The sequence below is a fragment of the Ctenocephalides felis genome, unplaced genomic scaffold (assembly GCF_003426905.1).
Source record: "Ctenocephalides felis isolate EL2017-DRISC unplaced genomic scaffold, ASM342690v1 CF-g0.4_SCAFFOLD_01604, whole genome shotgun sequence".
Classification (NCBI taxonomy): Eukaryota; Metazoa; Arthropoda; class Insecta; order Siphonaptera; family Pulicidae; genus Ctenocephalides; species Ctenocephalides felis.
In genome coordinates, this window is record NW_020537758.1 from 18873990 (window position 1) to 18893582 (window position 19593).

General features: G+C 31.3%; 1 protein-coding gene and 1 pseudogene across 1 annotated transcript; one reads left to right on the forward strand and one right to left on the reverse strand.

The window, feature by feature from the left end:
* The first annotated feature begins 575 nt into the window (after positions 1–575).
* On the forward strand, positions 576–17863 carry LOC113373468 (low-density lipoprotein receptor-related protein 4-like). Its single transcript, XM_026613764.1, is given in 43 exon segments — positions 576–607; positions 4336–4421; positions 6007–6223; positions 8483–8697; positions 9924–10053; positions 10118–10224; positions 10293–10473; positions 10841–10991; positions 11111–11247; positions 11321–11512; positions 11625–11811; positions 11873–12026; positions 12085–12294; positions 12378–12723; positions 12802–12936; positions 13006–13102; positions 13182–13332; positions 13413–13451; positions 13454–13521; positions 13523–13574; positions 13651–13866; positions 13946–14001; positions 14003–14048; positions 14126–14307; positions 14382–14409; positions 14412–14543; positions 14619–14752; positions 14836–14974; positions 14977–15028; positions 15104–15282; positions 15349–15473; positions 15561–15713; positions 15785–15870; positions 15872–15952; positions 16029–16152; positions 16239–16336; positions 16410–16477; positions 16480–16534; positions 16602–16719; positions 16786–17050; positions 17115–17363; positions 17445–17623; positions 17702–17863. Coding segments are annotated over 43 exon segments (5814 nt in total).
* Positions 17864–18372: 509 nt separating this feature from the next.
* The window catches only part of LOC113373469, a 2764-nt pseudogene continuing 1543 nt past the window's right edge, over positions 18373–19593 (reverse strand).

Genomic DNA, 19593 nt, shown 5'->3' on the forward strand with positions numbered 1-19593 from the left:
TAGCTAGACGCATTTGCTATAAAAATTTGTTTACCTCAATTGGCCATAATCTTGTGTTATGTGTGATATAATGAGTCATCAAAAAAATACATAATAAAGCATTCTATATATGGAACATTTTGTTTAAATTCACCTAAAGTCAAAAAATCACATCTCCTGCGCAGGACCAACGAATCCCAGAGTTCGGCCCAATTTTCTTCATCTGGCAGATCCTGTATCAGTTCTGACAAACCCTCTCGCCTGAACGCTTCGCTGTCATGTGAAAAATTAGAAAAAAATCTGTAGAAACACTTATATAAAAACATAAAACTTACTATAAAAATCGTAAAGATTTTGCAATCATTTTAAACTAAGGTATGAAATGTCTTTCCAACAGAAACGTGTTAAAATCGTGACGAACGCAATCAAGTGAAGTGAAGATTTAGTTTAGCTCATTGTTGTAATTCTGGACTATTTGGTATAAAAACAAATGGTCATACAAAAGAAGATACTTACTTGCAAAGTATTTGAGATAATCAATATAAATTATAGTTAAATTTATTAAAAATCATGTATCTGGATATTATCTTGCTGACATGGCTTACAGTTACAATAAATGCGAGAAAAGGTAAGTTACTTGCAGCATCTTATTTTGATAATCAATTAATTATTTACCAATTTAATACGGTATTTATTCTATTCTTGTTTTAATTCAATTTTAAAGACTGTCAATGTGTCCATATTAAAAATGAAATCATATTATATCATCTGTAAGCATGCCTCATCCATTTTTTTCTAGAATTATAATATTTAATGAAATTTGATAATAATTTATTTCTCCTGTGAAATATATTTGTCCTGATTTTATAACACGCCTAACTTTGGTTGTTTTAAACAAAATTTTCAAATAATGAAAAAATTGCATATCACTCTAAAAGCATCATTACAATATAAACATTTTAAGGTAAATATTTGCCTAATTTTGCTTCAAATATTTATTTGACATTAATGGTTTTATGAAATATCAAATACATGTAAGAGTGCGCAAGCTCTGTGAAAAGGGGCGGAAATCTTATAACGTAATAATACTAAATTTCTAAAAAATCTTGTTTTTATTTCTCAATAAACATTGAAACTATAAGTTTCAAAGTATTAGAAATTTTTTTAAAAAATTTAGATTTTTTGAAAAAATATTGCCATTGCATACGAGGGCGTTTTCAGACCTTCTTACACTTGCCAATTAGATTATAAAATGAATAAAAATATGTCTTATTACCGAGGAATCGTTTTTCCGCTGGACATTGATAGTGAGGGATAGTTCATTCAAGAATTTCAGCTCTTGCGATGTAGTCTTCAATGTACTTGTTGCTGTGAAGCTCGTTTTTGCGCCTGCGCATTCGCATTTTATATTATATGTAGACAATTAGTCAATGATTCTGTCAGGGAAGACAAACAGTTTTGGGAGTTACGTCGTAATTAACCCGTATTGGGAAGAAAAACATGTTTGTAATGAAAATTGCATGGAAATCATGAAACAATAAAAAGTTGTACGTAGGACATAATTGTCATTAACTTCTACGTGGTTAAATGGTATATCTATCACTTCAATTAACCCGTATTGGGAAGAAAAACATGTTTGTAAGTTTTTGTAATAAAAATATGCATGGAAATCGTGAAGCAATAAAAAGTTGTACGAAGGACATCATTGCCATATACTTCAACGTTGATGAAAAGCCAGTTTTCGTACTGGACCATGGTTCATCTATTACTTCGTCCTAATATAATTTCGTCATTAACTTTATAATTTAATCATTATTTCATCATTAACTTTATAATAATAACTATTATAATTTCATCATTAACGTAGGATAAATTATAGTAATCGCAGAAAAACAAAAATAATTTTTTTATATATATTTACGTTTCAAAACACTGAACACTTTAGCATACCTTATAAAAAATGGATATAGGTCTGTGTATGTGTGTGCGGATAAAAATTTTCATCGATAATTTTGGAATACGGATTAATCGGTTTGAATAATTCAAAAAACATTCGATAAGTTTTGGTGGGGAGATGTACTGATTTTGGCAGAAGCAGATCCAGCCGTTTCGAAGATTTTGGCAAAAAGTGTCAAAAATAGTGATTCAATATTTGAAATTATAGAGCACCCGATTTGAATGATTCAAAAGCATCTTATTTCTATTAATCAAATGCAAAAACTAGTAAAGTTTTGGAAATTGCAAGTTTTAGAGACGCAATAAAAAAGTAAAAAAAGTGCCATTTGGGGGTCATTTTTTTTTCAATTTTAATTTTATTCTGCCATCTGTATATGTAATTACATTGAGCAGAGAATGCTGACAAGTTGTTTACAATTCGTTATTTACAAATTAGTAGATACCCCCAGTGGCGTATCTACTAGAGCTAATGTAATAAAAAAACTAAAAACAAAAAGGGGGAAAAGCAATAAAATTATGTAAACTGAAAGTATTATAGTTAATTAAATTATATTAGGTCTCCGTGTATTTTTCTTCTGAGCCTGCTCGGCTGGCCTTCCTGGTATAAATGATATGCTAGTTGGTTAGGATGTACGGTCAAAAACGATCATTAAAAATATTCGCATTAAATTATGAGATATTTTATAGAAATTTTAATAAAATGTACAAATTTTGTTTAGATTTTTCTAGGTTTCGTACTAATATATTTATATATTAGACCGCGCCGCGGCGCCAACTCGCTTCTATATTTTATATCTGTGCAGTTAACCTAGTGCGATTGCTTTAAAAAAAAGTTTAAAAGTTAAAAAAATTCTTTTCCAAAAAAATAATTTTCGGTACAGGAAGTTCCAGCAATTTGCCTGGAAGCACGATGCCATGCACCACTAGTTTAGATTTTTCATTTGTTGTCATTTCGCGAATTTATCTTATAAACTGGTTAAGATTTATTAGGCAATCATTTAACAATTATTGTTAAATTCAACTATGTTCGGATAGCCAAAACTCGTATGTGTAATAAATATACTCTGATAACAGAATATTTTTAAAATAGTTATTGGCTTTCTTTTACAAAATTAGCCATTTACAATTAGACATATTATAATAGAAGAAAAAATTTACGCGAAAAGAGAAAATACAGGAAACTGAAAGCCAAAGGACAAAATCAAGAAACATGGAAACAGAAGTTCGGAAAGGAAAATACATAAATAAAAAAAATGAGGGGAATAGTGGTAATGGGAATGATAGACGAAGCGTAAGGAAATCATTTATTTGTGGTCGATCTCACACCATGGACCTGCCTTCGGGCATACTACGATTTATTATTATTGTATTATAATACACCTATACTATAACATTTTCCATGACAAATAACTTTATAATATAGCAGATTTTATTTCTACAAAGCTTTCAATTCCGTAAAATTAAATGTTTCAAAAATAGAAAAAAGAAAATATTTTATAGATATCTGCTGATGAAGACATAAAATTACATGTCAAAACTTTATTTGATGTTATGTCTTCTCCGATTATATATGTAATATGTATGTATGTATGTGTATACACACGTGTGTTATATACTTATTTTCCCCATCAACTTCAAAATAAACGGTTCGTACATCAAAGATTGATTTTCCGTCGTCGGAAAAGCGTCTCGTACAGTTGACAGTCTCTGTGGTACATCGCCCACGTCAGGCGGCGTCGCTATCGATCGCTCCCTCGGACGCCCACGAGATACGCAGCGTCAAGTATTTTGTGTGTGATATTCTTCTAACGTGAATTATTCTTCGGCCATCTAGCTACATCTCACTCTCATGCTCATGTACCTTATATACAAACCCACACATTATATATATAGTCCTAGAGCCCTAGTATATACATGCATATATACAATAAAACAATGTATTCTGAAGGACTGATTTCAATCTATTTTTGGTCCACCCACAGACAAAACTTTTTCATAAGAAAAAAATGTAATTTTTAGAAGATGCCTAATTTTTGCACATCTAAAATATCTCGTTTAATTTATAGAATTTAATCCATAATTATAATTTACTCTCACGGTCTTAAAAATCAAGCCATTTTTAAATTTCACTATTTTTTCACTATTTTTGGGTCCTAGTCCTATCCTTAGTATATACATATATACAATAAAACAATGTATTCTGAAGGACTGATTTCAATCTATTTTTGGTCCACCCACAGCCAAAACTTTTTCATAAGAAAAAAATGTAATTTTTAGAAGCAGCCTAATTTTTGCACATCAAAAATGTCTCGCTTAATTTATAAAAATCATTCCATAATTATAATTTACTCTCTCGCACTTAAAAATAAAATCATTTTTAAATTACCACCCTTTTTTAAGTATTCTCACAGATTCAGATTCCATACCAGATCCCATTGATGAATCTCCAAATTTGGTAATATCTTTGGTATTGCCAATTTATCGTGGTAAATTAGTAAAAACATACATTTTCAAATGTAACACGATCTAAAATCCAGAATATATGCCAGATCCTATGATCCAATTGATGTTCTAATTTGGTAAAATATCGTGGTAAATTGGTAAAAGCATATACTTTCAAGTGTAACACGATCTATAATGAAGATTTCATACCAGATCCTCTTGATTGTTATATGTAATTACATATATTTTGAATAAAACAAGATCCAAAATCCAGATTACATGCCAGGCCTCATTGATTAATCTTCAAATTTGATGAAAAATGGTTGTAAATTGGGAAAAACTTATATTTCCAAATTTATCACGACCTAATATCCAGATTGCATACAATATCCCGAATAATAGAGATTTGGTTTGGTTAACATTCGAGTTTGAAAAAATATTGTTATAAATTGGTAAAAACGTACATTTTTAAATATAACACTATCCAAAATCTAGAATTCATACCAGAAATATTCGAATTTGGTAAATGGTCATACTAAATTTGTAGAAATATATGTTGTCAGATATAACACAATCTAAAACCCAGATTTTATACCAGACCCATTGATTAGTATTCGAATTTGGTGAAACTTTGTGGTAAATTGGTAAAATCATATATTTTTAAATATAACACGATCTAAAATCCAGATTTTATACCAGATGCCAATGATTAGTATTCAAATTTGAAATTTGTGGTAAACTGGTAAAACATAAAATTTCAAATATAGCACGATATAGAATTCAGATTTCATACGAGATCCCATTGATTAATAATCGAAAAATTCATACCAGATTACTACTCGAATTTAGAGAAATATCATGGTAAATTGGCACAACCATATATCTTCAAATATAACACGAACTAACATTCCGATTTTATACCAGATTCAATTGGTTAATATTCGAATTTGGTAAATTATCGCGATTAATTAGTAAAAACATATATTTCCAAATATAATTCGATTTGAAATCTAGATTTCATACAAAATTCGAATTTGTTATAGTATTGAGGTAAATTGGTAAAACATGTTTTGATGTATCAAAGTTAACAAGTCATTTTTTAAATTGAAACTAAGCCAAAACAAATTAGTTTGATAAAATTGGTAAAATTTCTAATTATTTGTTTGTACCATATAGAGAAATTTATAATATTCTTTAATATTTGTACAATTTTCATAAAAGCATTTAGAGTCTAAATTCAGGACGAAAAATCGTTGAATCATTGTTTATAAATTATAAAAAAAATTAAATGTTTTATTAATTGTTATTATCGAACAATCTGTATCATTATTGTTATTATTATTATATTGCAATAAAAACAATTATAATTATTATATCTGTGATTATCAATAGGGATGTTTTGGTTTATTCGATTTCGTAACTATTCACGTAACACCGCCCATCATACGCCCACTTGCGAACAAATTTTGATCCATCGAACGAATTAGTTTAAGATTAAATTACCTTATGCAAATTTGTAGTACCATGAAAATAAATTACAGAGTTGATAAATATAGAACTAACAAATATATCTTTAATCTTAAAATATCACGTGGATTTTCTGATTAATTTTATTTTTATTTGTTTCAGGTCAGGGTGATCAAGTTGCAAGAGTTAGAAGAATAGATGAGTATGACAGGGTGAATATCGGAGATGATGTTGAACAGAATTCGTTCTTATTAGATTTGCCCATAGGATTATTAACGCCGATTGATCAAGATCCAAAAGCACAATTATGCAATGGATCTTGCAAACATGATGAATTTATATGCGACAAGACTTGCGCCTGCATCAAAGCCGATTTGAGGTAAGGAATAGAATTATTTTAATTCCATAATCAAACTTTCTAATTTTAATCCTATTCTTAAAATTAAATTTATTTAATTTTTTATAAATTAATTTTTTTTTCAAGTTACAATATTTTATCCAACAATACTCCCTAACTGTACTGTGAATACATATTGCCAATTAAAAATTTTCATAAATAATCTTTCATTGTAATTATATTCACTTTTCTAAGTTACTTAACTTAAATTACTAATTAAGAAAATGAGTCAAATTTCATTCTATTATCATTCACAATAAAAAATGTATCGCTGATTGTAGTTCTTAGGTTTATATCTTACTTTTATTATCCTAGTTCATGAATAAATTGATTTAATGTAACAAGAGGACAGATAATCAAATAATTACTGATAAAATTATAGAAATAAAGAAGTAATTAAGCCTAACTATTGTACGATTTTATATTACATATTGGATTTTTACGTAACCAACGTGTCATTTACATAACAAACATAGTATTTGTCTTATGGAGTTTGCAGGAAAAATATTGCTGATAAATTATCGTGGTGAACATTTACGTAATATCGTTATATAAAATTTCATATCTATTTTTCTGAATTGTCTTTATTGATCTGCAAGTTCGTTTATGTGTCATATATTGTTAATTTTAAATTACGGTAAAAGATACAGCATTGATGATAAGAAGTTTCTTATAGTTTTGATGAAATAAAGATTGATCTCTGGTATATTAGATAATATATATATATATATATATATATATATATATATATATGAGTAAGTTCTTGTAAGGCGATTCATCAAAGAATAAAAAAAAACATAGATTTATAAATTAATCCTTAATTCCAAACGTTTCGACATTCAATTTAATGTCATCAGCAGTGGATTTTAAACAGTGTAAAAATTAATATAACCTGGTAATTATAAGATGAAATTATAAGAGGTTCGTATAATTACCTGGTTATATTAATTTTTACACTGTTTTTAGATGCACTGATGATGACATAGAATTGAATGTCGAAACGTTTAGAATTAAAGATTAATTTATAAATCTTTGTTTTTTTATTCTTTGACGTATCGTCCTACAAGAACATACTCATATTTCTCAATATCAAAAATAACTACTAAATCATATATATATCTATAATTGGACCTTTGTGCTTTATTTTACCCTACCAAAAAAATGGTTCTACCACAAAAGTTATGTAACCATTAAATTTAAGTTAATTACACAATAATCCAAAATAAGTACAAGGGCAAAAAATCATTATTTAGGGAAAAATTTTAAATATCAATTTATCTCTATGTTACTGTTCCCAATAATCTGTGGTTAGTACATTAGAACTATCAATGACTTCCTGAAATGCAAATTTTAAAATCAAACAAATACAGTAGTTGTTATTATAAAAAAGATGATTACATTTGAATTGAGTTGAGTGTGGAAATTGAGACTCATTATTTTTGTCATTTAACACAGTTTAACGCTTATAATGATGTACATACATATCTACATGGTATAGAAAGTAATAGCAATAAATATTATGAAAAACATTAATAATGACTTATCAAAACGATCTATAATATACAAGACAATGTATGTACAGGACAACGTCGGCCGGGTCAACTAGTATATATATATATATATATATATATATATTATATATATTTTTATATATTATGCGTGTGTGAATATAAAACCAAATATAAAAGCAAAAAAATTGGGCATTTTCAAAATTGTCAATTTTTTAAATTGGCAAATTTGGGAATTTTCCGATGCGTGAAAATCTATGATGGGCAAAACTTTTCCAAAATTAATTGCACCATTCGACAGCAAAAAAATCACTGATAACGACAGTAAAGAGAAATTTTAACTTTTTTGCATTCTTAAAGGAGTCGGTGCTGACCATACATATAGTTAGCACCGAATTTGACCCCACCCATTTATCTCGAGAACGGAAAGAGCAAAAAAATTTTAGTTTTCACCAATCGACAGCAAAAAAATCGTCAAAAATCAGGTCATATCAGTTTTGCCAATTTCCACCATCGCGGTGCCAAGTATATTCACGTATATTTAGACGGTATATAAAATAATGGTAATACATTTTATAAAAAAACGTTAATAATAACTTATCAACCGATCTATATTACACAGGACGACGTGTATACAAGACAACGTTTCTAGCTAGTATATATATACGAATATGTTTGAATATAAAATCTGAATATGTAATATAAAATATGAATATGTTAATTTGTTTCTCAGATGTGATGGAGAAATTGATTGTGAAGCCGGAGAAGACGAGTCCGAGTGCGGAAGCTCAGAGGAATCCTTGTCGGGCGGCTTCTTGGGCCCTCGAGGCCGCTGCGATGAGGCCGATGATAAAATCCGGTGCCCCTTGTCCGGACGATGCATTTTGAAAGACTGGCTTTGCGATGGGGACGACGATTGCGGGGATTTTTCCGACGAAACGCATTGCGGTGAGAAATTTGATTTAATTTTCCAACTAAAGGGGAGTCCATTAAGCAAGAGAGCGAGTTTTTAAGAATTTTTGGACCCCCCCTCTCCCTTGGTGATACATGGTGATACCCAAAATTACCCCCACCTTCATTAAACATTACGTGTATTTTTAGTTACAGTGAAAAAACTGTAATTTTTTTGATTTTTTTTTTTTGAAAATGTTTAAACTTTTTTAAAAATCAGTAAAACGATAAATACACGTGATATCTTACTATACCCCTTCCTCCCCCTCGTGATATTTTGCTATTTTTTGTTAAACTCTCCCTCCCCATAAAAACCTCACATGATTAATGGATGCCCCCCAAACGAATTATTAAACTAGTTGGTATTGGTATTTTGCCTTGAGGCAAGTTACATGAACTTCCCGATTTGTGTAAATTATCGACTTAATTCATGATAGATAAATTATTATTAAATAGATAAACCCGGTCAGAGTTTTTTTTTAAAGCAAATTTTCAAAAATCAATAAATTTAATAATTGAGCCATTTTTTTGTAGGACTTTAATTGTTTAGTATGTTCATTAAGACCAAGCATGTATTGTTATACCAGGTAAATCATCTAGTTTTAATTTTAACAAATGTCAAAAGAACTACTCATTTTCTTAAACTTTGATGAATTTTTAAAATTGAACTACTTGTCGTAAGGCCGTAATATTTCAGTAAGTTTATAAGACCATGATATATATAGCCCAAAAAAGTTCCATGAAAATCGGCTTAAATTTTTTTTCAACAGTTAATTACAAGAAAATGGCTCGGTAGATTTTCACCTAAAACTAATCAGTACCATTCCCAACTAATATCTTTCGAACAGTTTTTGACTTTTTAAAATCGGTTTGGTAGTATGAGCTTAAATGTGGACGAAAGGTTTAACGCTTTTTTCCAAATTACAAAGAAACGGCTTGGCCGATCGTCGCACAAAACTGGTAAACAATAGTCCTCATCGAGATACATCGAATGGCTTTTAAGTTTTTGAAATCGGTCCAGCCGTTTTTGAAAAAAACGGCGATTTACGGCAAAAAATCGGTTGATGCACACGCACACACACACATACTTTTTCCAAATTTGGTCTCATTCGATTCAGAATGGCTTGAAACGTCGAGAAAACATAAAATTAGCGAATCGGATTTTTTATTGAAAACAAACTTCTCCTTCGGGGAGTTAATAAATTAATAATTTCTTTTTACAGGGACCAGTTACAACTGTACATCCGATCAATTCGAGTGCGCTAATGGTTTGTGCATTCAACAAAGCTGGGTTTGCGACAACGACAACGATTGTAAAGATTACTCCGACGAAATCAATTGCAACAAAGCAGAGTACGTATTCGATAATAACAACACGTATTAAAGTATCCATTCTCAACGTATAAAAAATTCACAGGTGTTCTAAGGAGCAATTCCATTGCGGAGATGATTCCTGTATATCATTAGCTTGGCAATGTGACGGCCAAGCTGATTGTATCGATGGGTCGGATGAACACAAATGCGGTACTTAAAACAATTTTTGATAATCATTTGATTTTGCTACAGATTTTACATTTATTATTTTTCAATAGAAAAACCTTTGATCGAGTGTGGGGAAGGAGAATTCAAGTGTGGTGGTCGAAGTAGTGTCAAGTGCGTCAAAGCCCGATTCAGATGCGATGGGGACAATGATTGTGGGGATTGGAGTGATGAGGCTGAGTGCCCCAGGCCGACGGCGATCACCGGATCTGTTTGTGTCGTTGGAGAATTCAAGTGAGAGGAAATAATTTTATTCAGAGAATCACTTTTAAACAAAACAACATGAGTTTGTATACAATATTTGAGGCATAACAAATCAGAACCTGAAACATTGATCAGTATTATTTTGGAACTATAGAAGTTTAGCTATAGAAGCTTTCGAAATCGTTGAATCTCTAAGTCAAATAATATTACATAACTGAATTACTTGATGAAGAATTCAATTTGTATATATATATTTAAAACAATTTGGAAGCGTTTCAAAACGTCTAATAAAATAATTATATTTTTAAATTCTCATGGTTTCACTGATTGTTACGTTTATAAATTATTATTTTATAATGTTTATTGCCAAAATTAAATATTTTGCCTTTTTTATCAGATGTAATGACAACATGTGCGTTCCTGATCGATGGCGTTGTGATAAACAAAAGGATTGTAAAGGAGGTGAGGACGAAGTTGGCTGTGATGTTGAATATTCAAGAACATGTTCTCCTGAGGAATTTTCTTGCAACGATGGAAGATGCATTTTGGTAAATAATTGTCAATTTTTTAATTCCTTTTCCTTGAATAAAAAACTAAAAAGTAAACTAGTAATCTAGGGATAGAAAGAATTTTTGTCCTGTCATTTATTTTTTCTTCACTATTTTAGCGAACTTGGGTATGTGACGGTGTTGCCGATTGCTCCCAAGGAGAAGACGAAAGTAAATGCATAGTAACCTGCGAAGACGGCCAATTCACATGCCAAGCAGTATCCAATACAACTAGTCCCATTAACACAGCAAATAGGTAAACTCATATAACATTTTATATATACATTATCTGTACTTGTACATCTGTAAGTAAAATATTTATTTCACAGATTGTGCGTTGCTCGGAAACATGTCTGCGATGGTCAGAAAGATTGTCCGAGAGGCGATGATGAATTGTCATGTCCAAGAAGACGCACCTGTGAAGCTAAATCGCCTTGTGAGCAACTTTGCATTACGACTTTTGATGGCAAAAATGAATGTAGTTGTCATGCAGGCTACAAATTGGGATCAGATGGACACAGGTAAATGAAATCCTTGAATTATCTCAATAATTTATATGTATTCCAAAACGATATGCCAAGATATCAGAAAAGACAGTAATTTTACTTTGTTACTCATAATTCTCTTTTTTAGTTGTTTGGATATAGATGAATGCCTTTACCAATCCGATCCGGTTTGTTCGCAAACATGCAACAATACCATTGGATCTTTCATATGCGGCTGCATGACTGGTTATATTTTGAGACCTGATCTTAGAACTTGCAAAGCAATGGGAGCTCCTCCGACTTTACTATTTGCCAACAGGCAAGATATCCGGCAGGTAAACAAAACAAGCAATTGGTTGTTCTAATTCTTTTCTCTAAACATTCTTTATATTTAAGGTTTCATTGAGTAATAATAAGTACACGGCGATACTAAAAGGACTGCACAATGCCATCGCCTTGGATTATCATTACAAGAAAAATATTGTGATATGGTCAGATGTGGCCAGTGATATTATAAAAGGAGCCTACATGAATGGAACAGGGATTAGAGGTTAATTTAAAATGAAATGTAGTGTACGCATCACTCTAAAAATTCTGTAAATTATCAGATATTGTTAAATGGGGAATGGAGTCTCCAGGAGGTGTTGCTGTTGATTGGATACATGACCTAATATTTTGGACGGACTCCGGCACAAGACGTGTAGAAGTTGCCAATTTGGATGGAAGCCAACGTGCGGTCATTGTCGCAAATGATTTAGATAAACCGAGAGCCATTGCTGTACATCCAGGCGAAGCAATGGTATTTTGGACAGACTGGGGTAATTACACTAATTATTTAATAAAATAAAATAATTTCTACGTATTTGATACAAATATTCTATATATCAATTCTGTTCTTCAGGACCTTCTCCAAAAATAGAACGTTGTGAGATGGATGGCTCCTCCAGAAGTAGTATAATAACAGAATCAATTTTCTGGCCCAATGGACTAACATTAGACTACACAACCAGCAAGATATACTGGGCGGATGCTAAACACCATGTTATAGAATGTTCCTATTTTGATGGCAGTGAAAGAAAGAAGATCATGAGTAAAGGGCTGCCACATCCATTTGCTATAACTATGTTTGAAGATGCAATTTACTGGACTGATTGGCACACTAAAAGCATATCGACTGCAAATAAAGCAACAGGAGCTGGGCTAAGAACAGTGCATGCGGGTTTGCACTTTCCAATGGATATTCATAGGTATACGCAGTATTACATTAACTGCGATTAAAATATTTGAAATGCATTTGAAGTAAAATTTTATATATAATTTTAAAGTTACCATTCCCAACGACAACCTGAGTACAACTCCCGATGTCTAGGAAATCTAGGCGGTTGTTCACACATGTGCCTTCCTAATCGGAAAGGAAGAACCTGCGTTTGTCCAATTGGAAGGAGTTTACTAAAGGATGGGTAAATATACAAACTTCAATACCTCACTTTTTATTTGCTTTATATACCCTTAAATTCTTTCTATTATAGGAAAACATGTTCTAATATCGCTGATAATTTACTGTTATTCGCAAGAAAAAAAGATATTAGAATACGCCAGTTGCGTCAGGTGCCTTCCGCGTTAGATGTTGATATGTGGTAAGAGCGTTAAATAATTTTATTGTTAATAATAATATATATTATTAATGAAATATATGAATTTTCAGGTTGTTCCCGTAGACGGAATAAAATCTGCAGTAGCCCTAGCATGGGACTCAAAAACTGAATCCATATTTTGGTCTGATGTCGACCAAGATTCAATTAGTTCTGCTCACTTGAATGGCAGTAATCAGAAAGTTATTGTGCGAGCTAATTTAAGTATGTGGAAAATTAACACACTAAAAATATTAATGAAGTTTTTCTCTTCTGAGATTAAAATTGTATTTTTTGTTGAATAGTTTCTCCAGCCGGCTTGGCCTTAGATTGGCTCACAAATAAAATTATTGGACAGACGCTGGAACTAACAGAATAGAAGTAGCAGACATCGAAGATGGTAAACGGTCACTCACTTGTTTGGGACAATTTAGACAAACCACGAGATATTGTTGTTGATCCACCAAGTATGATAATTTCACAAATTTTAGATAATGCATAGTTATCAAAATTCTAATTAATTTGAATATATTTTTGTAATAGCCGGGTATATGTATTGGTCTGATTGGGGTCCAAATCACAAAGTCGAGAGGTCTGCAATGGATGGCAGCCAACGTAAAATAATTATTTCAGAAAATCTCACATGGCCAAATGGTTTGGCTATTGATCACGATATGGGGCGAATTTATTGGGCCGATGGAGGGACAAAGAAGATCGAATATGCTAAAATGGATGGGAGTGGTAGAACTGTACTTCTGGGTATGTAAAATAATATATAAAATAATAATGGTAAAAATTATGTGTGAATGCTTGTATTTGAAATTGTATTTAATTTCAGAATCAAGTTTGCAGCATCCATTTGGATTAGATGTTTTCAAGAGCAACGTATTTTGGGACTGATTGGGAATCTTATAACATAGAGAGTGCACATAAATCAACGGGTGAGTGAAATCCAAAATTGTTATAAATTTACAACTAGATTAATTTAACATTGAGTCTAAATGTTTTTTTTTTTCAGGGAGAAATCGAAAAATAATTGGTGCCAATTTATCTGGACTAATGGATGTACGGATTTATCACAGAGAAAGAAAATATATGAAAACAAAATGTTCTCAAAATAATGGTGGATGTGCACATCTTTGTCTACTTAAACCAAATAACGAACATAGTTGTTCTTGTCCTATTGGAATTAGACCATTGGTAATACCGTTAATTAATTTTTAAATAAAACACGATCTTGTTTAATATAAGTCATATTTTTATCTTACGAGCAGAGTAATGGCAAAGAATGTGCTGAACATCCAGAAACATTTTATTAATGGCACATCGTGTAGATATAAGAAGAATTTCTTTAGATGTTGAATATATTGTTGACTTTGTTCTTCCTCTCCCTGCATTAAAAAGAGCAGTTGCACTAGATGTGGACAGAACAACAGGTAACAAATTATTTTATTAACCTAATCAGTATTTTCAGAAAAAATATAAATTTTGTAAATTACTTTTATTTTTAGGTGACGTTTATTGGACTGATTCCTCAGAGGATGTTATTCACAAAAGTGATGAAAACTTCAAATCGATGGAAGCTATTATCAAAGATGGTTTGGACAATCCAGATGGTTTAGCTATAGATAGCAGCGGTAGAAAGGTAAAACTTATTGAAGATTTATTTATAATAATACCAACAAATAATTAATCGCGTAAAATCACTAATATTATTCTGAATTTAAGATGTACTGGACCGATTCAGCAAGACACAGTATAGAAGTGAGCGAACTAGATGGATCAAACAGAAAAGTATTAATTTCATCAGATTTAGAATCGCCGAGAGCTATAGTTCTTCATTACAAACTTGGTCTAATGTTTTGGTCTGATGGGGCCAAAATGCAGCAATAGAAGTTGCTGATATGGATGGATCTAATCGGTAAATCTTGGGACAATCATAAATCAACTTTTTGAATTTTTATATAAATTTAATAATTATCAATTTTCATTATAGTCGTAAGTTGATCTCTCGGGGTCTAGTCTGGCCCAATGGTCTTGCCTTAGACTACGAGGAAAATAGGCTTTATTGGACAGATGGTCGAAATAAATTGATAGAGTCTTGTGATTTGGATGGGAGAAATAGAAAAACAGTTTTGGAAGTGTTACATCCTTATGGAATTGTCATATTGGTATGTGAAATCGAAAATTAATATTTCATGGATATAGAATTTTTTTATAATATTTTGTATATGCTTTCAGAAAATTACATGTACTGGACTGACTGGAAAACAAAATCAGTGCACAGAGCAAATAAGCATGATGGTTCAAATGCGACTGTATTGCGCGATAAATTGGAAGGACTTATGTCATTAGTAGCTATTAAGGTATACAGAGACAATTAATTAATCATCCAGTTTATATCTGAACATAATTTATTTCATTTCCATTGTTTGGTTATGATTATTTTATAGAAAGGAGTTGATGTTCCCGAAAATGCTTGTGGTACAAATAACGGTGGTTGTTCGAATTTGTGTTTAAGAAATTCTAAAGGTTTCTCATGTGCCTGTCCTACTGGTGTTATGATGATGAATGATAGTAAAACCCAATGTCGTCAGCTACCAGAAGTAAGATCAAATAATAATTATTAAATAATTCAATTCCAAGGGAATTTAAAATATTTTTATTATAATTTCAGAGATACTTATTATTTACAAACCGTTCGTCTTTATCGCGAATTTCATTAGATACGACTGAAATATTTGATTACACTTTGCCAGTGCCGACTACACAACGCAATTGCTTTAGATTTTCACAGAAAGAAAGATCTTGTATACTACACAGATGTGCTGCAAGATATAATAAAGTAAGGCTTAATAGATTAAAAAATCCAGTAAGTAACTTTGATAAAATTAATCTAATGTATTTTTCTAATATTTTAGAAGCGTAAATGTTAAAAATCTAAGTGAATCCAAAACAGTTATTCAGTTTAGGCTTAATACACCAAATGGACTGGCTGTAGATTGGATTGCAGATAATATATATTGGACAGATTATGAGCTAAAGGTAAGTTTAAATAAACCTGACCTGAATTTTTTTCAAATACTCGCCCTTGGGCAAATTTATTTTAATCGAAAATCGATCATTTTTAGGTTCTCGAAGTGGCACGTTTTGATGGCACTTGTAGAAAAACAATTATAAACAAAATGTTGGATGAACCGAGAGCTCTTGCACTATTCCCAATGAAAGGGTTGGTTTATTAATAAAAAAACATATATAATAAAAATTATTGCATAATGAAAATAAATTTATATTCGTTATAGATTCATATTTTGGTCAGATTGGGGCGATGTTCCCAAAATAGAACGAGCATCTTTAGACGGAACTAATAGAAAGTTATAGTAAGTGGAAATATGGGATATGCACATGGATTGGTAATAGATTACAGGTATTTTGGATAAAGCATTTTTTTCATTTTTGATTATCAAATATAAACAATTTTATAATTTTTTTAGTACCAAGAAATTATATTGGGCCGACACGTTAAAAGATCGTATAGAGTGTGCTGATCTTAATGGTAATAATCGTACCACAATTATTCAAGAAGCAAAGCATCCATTTGGAGTAACACTGGTATAATTATTTTTAAATACGTGATAAACATTAATTATGCAGATAAATTGTTTATCTTGATTTTAGCTCGGACAATATATCTTCTGGACGAACTGGTTCAAGAAAATGATTATGCGTGCAGATAAGCGTACCGGCCAAGGAATTATTACTTTTAAATCTGATCTTGTAGGAGCCATGGAAATTTTAGCAATAACACCGGAATCCCAAACTGGCTGGAATCCATGTGCCGAAAATAATGGTTATTGCACACATTTATGTTTATTCCGATCGTGGAAAGAAGGCTACTTTTGTGCTTGCCCGGATGAAGCCGATGGAAAACCGTGCCTTTTGGGTAAGCAACTAATTTTTTTTTATTATGGTTAAAAAAAGACTTCATATGTATATATTTAATAAAGAACCTAAAGAACGAGTGAAGTCCAGAGGTGGTGAGATTGGCACTGAATACTTTGATGAACCAGATGAAGTAGCAGAGTCAACACATCATGGTAAACTCGATTCTTTATCAAAAACTTCTCACACTTCTGGAAGTGGACTTCTAACTCACGGCATGAAAGGACGTCTAACTGGAGTCAATTCGACGGCAGTACTCATAGCTACAGCTGTTTTGGGTTTGCTACTTCTGGCCGTAGTTGTTATCATCATTGGTATGAAAATATTACCTTACTATTTATAATATAGATGCAATAAAGCATTATCAATAGTGTTTAATTATATCTTCGTCACAGTAATCATGTTTAATAAGAAAAAGATGAACGATAAACATAAATTTGGCTCCGGTCGAAATATCCTCACATTCTCTAACCCTAACTACAGCGTAAATACATCCGCTAACTCTTCCAAAACTAATAACGGTTCAGAGAAGAAAATGGCCTTATGGAAACGTATTAAATACGATAAAAATCAAGTACGTCCTAACTAAAATTTTAATAAAAGTCAAATATAGTTTTCAATGTCTTTCCTAATTGATTATTTTTTATTACAGGACCGTGTATACGAAGACAAATCTTCAACGAATTCTCCAGAAGGAACTAGTTTAATTCCTGGTAGATCTCGATCTCCAGCGTCCTCACCAGGCGACCCTTCCAAAAGAATCAACATTAGTTCAATTGACGAAATATGCCAAATGCAGAGTATTCCATTATAAGAAAAATGTGTAAATGGTATAAAAATATTAATAGATCGGCTATAATCCAGATTAATGTCGAGGGTATGAAAGGATTCGTTGAATTTCATCCATAAGAAAACACGTATCAAAATAATCTCAAATATTGCATTTACAAATCGTTCCGGCCTTACGTCAATTTGGGTTGTAGTCGTAAATATATTTTGTATGAATAGAACTTGTAAATTTATTATCATGTTAAAAACACAAAGTTATTATATATGAAATCAATTATATTTGCAAATGTATATTATTAATTATATGTAAAATGTGTAACATTTGGCGTAAGAAATTTTGAATGATATGAAATGATATATGAATGATGTTATCAAAATTTATTTAATAAATATTTGAATGAATAAGTTTTGTCATATTATTTACGATTTAATAAACTTTAATTACAAAATTAAATATAAAATTTGTAACATGGAATTTTCTAATTTAATTTGTATATACTATATTTACTAAATTTTAACTACTATAATTAATAAGCGTTTTGTTAATCGTCACTTGTGATGTAGTACATGAATTTCTTCGAGTACTCGTAAGTTACAAATAGCACTGGTGTAACTGGAATTGTTCTAATAATAGTTGGTTTTAGACCATTGTACAAAGCTGTAAAACCTGCAAAACCAAGTCACTTTCAGAAAAGTATATAGGCAAAATATAATTATATATGCACTTTATATCGTACCGTCTTTTCTAACAATATCCATTCCAACTTTAAACATGTTATCTTTAGAACCAGTAATTTGTACTCTAGATTTAATAACATCTATTGGGAAAATTGCAGTCCACAATGTAATACCTCCTACCGACCCTGCAATCATTGTCTTGAAAATACCAATATCGTCCTTGGTCTGACCTGGTTTTGTAAACATTTCCCTGGTGAACTCGTAGCCACCAAAAAAGCAAAAATATCCAGGCATCTCTCTAGCAATCGTAGGTCCTAAACCATTAAATAGTCCACGAATTCCATGTTCACTAATAATTGATTTAGTCAAATTAATCGGGCCGATTTTACTGCCGCCGACTTCTACCACAGAAGCTTCTTTTATTGCTTGCAATTGGCACTTTACTAATTCTATTGGACATAATGAAAATGATACGAAAAATGCTGCCAAGCAACCTGCACTTGCATTACTAAATGCATTTAAAGTCGTCACATCTTTATGGCCGGTTAAATATGCAATCATTTTTTGGCATGCTCCATATCCAGCAAATAAAATGGAATTTTCGGCGATATTTGCTACTAGAGCTGGTGTACAGCCTGCGTATAGGCCTCGGATGATGCCATCTCTTTGTACGGTCTTTTTTATACAGTTTGCCATACCTGTAAAGGTGAGGAAAGGCCTGCATTTTTACTTTCACTGTGTCTAGGGGCTGGCCGGCCATTACTAAGGCTATCCCGCCTAGAATAATAAAAAATACCGAACATATATTGCACTCATGCATCAGTGATGTCAATTTCCGTAAATAAAATTATAACTAATGTAAACAGAATGTAACTAATGAACGAAGACCAATTCTAACAAAAAACTGGGGATAGGATCAACAACCATAGCACAAATCATGCAGCAGTGATGTCAATTTCCATTTTGAAATACATAATAGAACAACTACAATCATTATTAACTTCCCAGGGTAAGTTATAGTAATCGCAAAAAAATCGAAAATGAAAATTTTTATATATCTTTACGTTTCAAAGATTT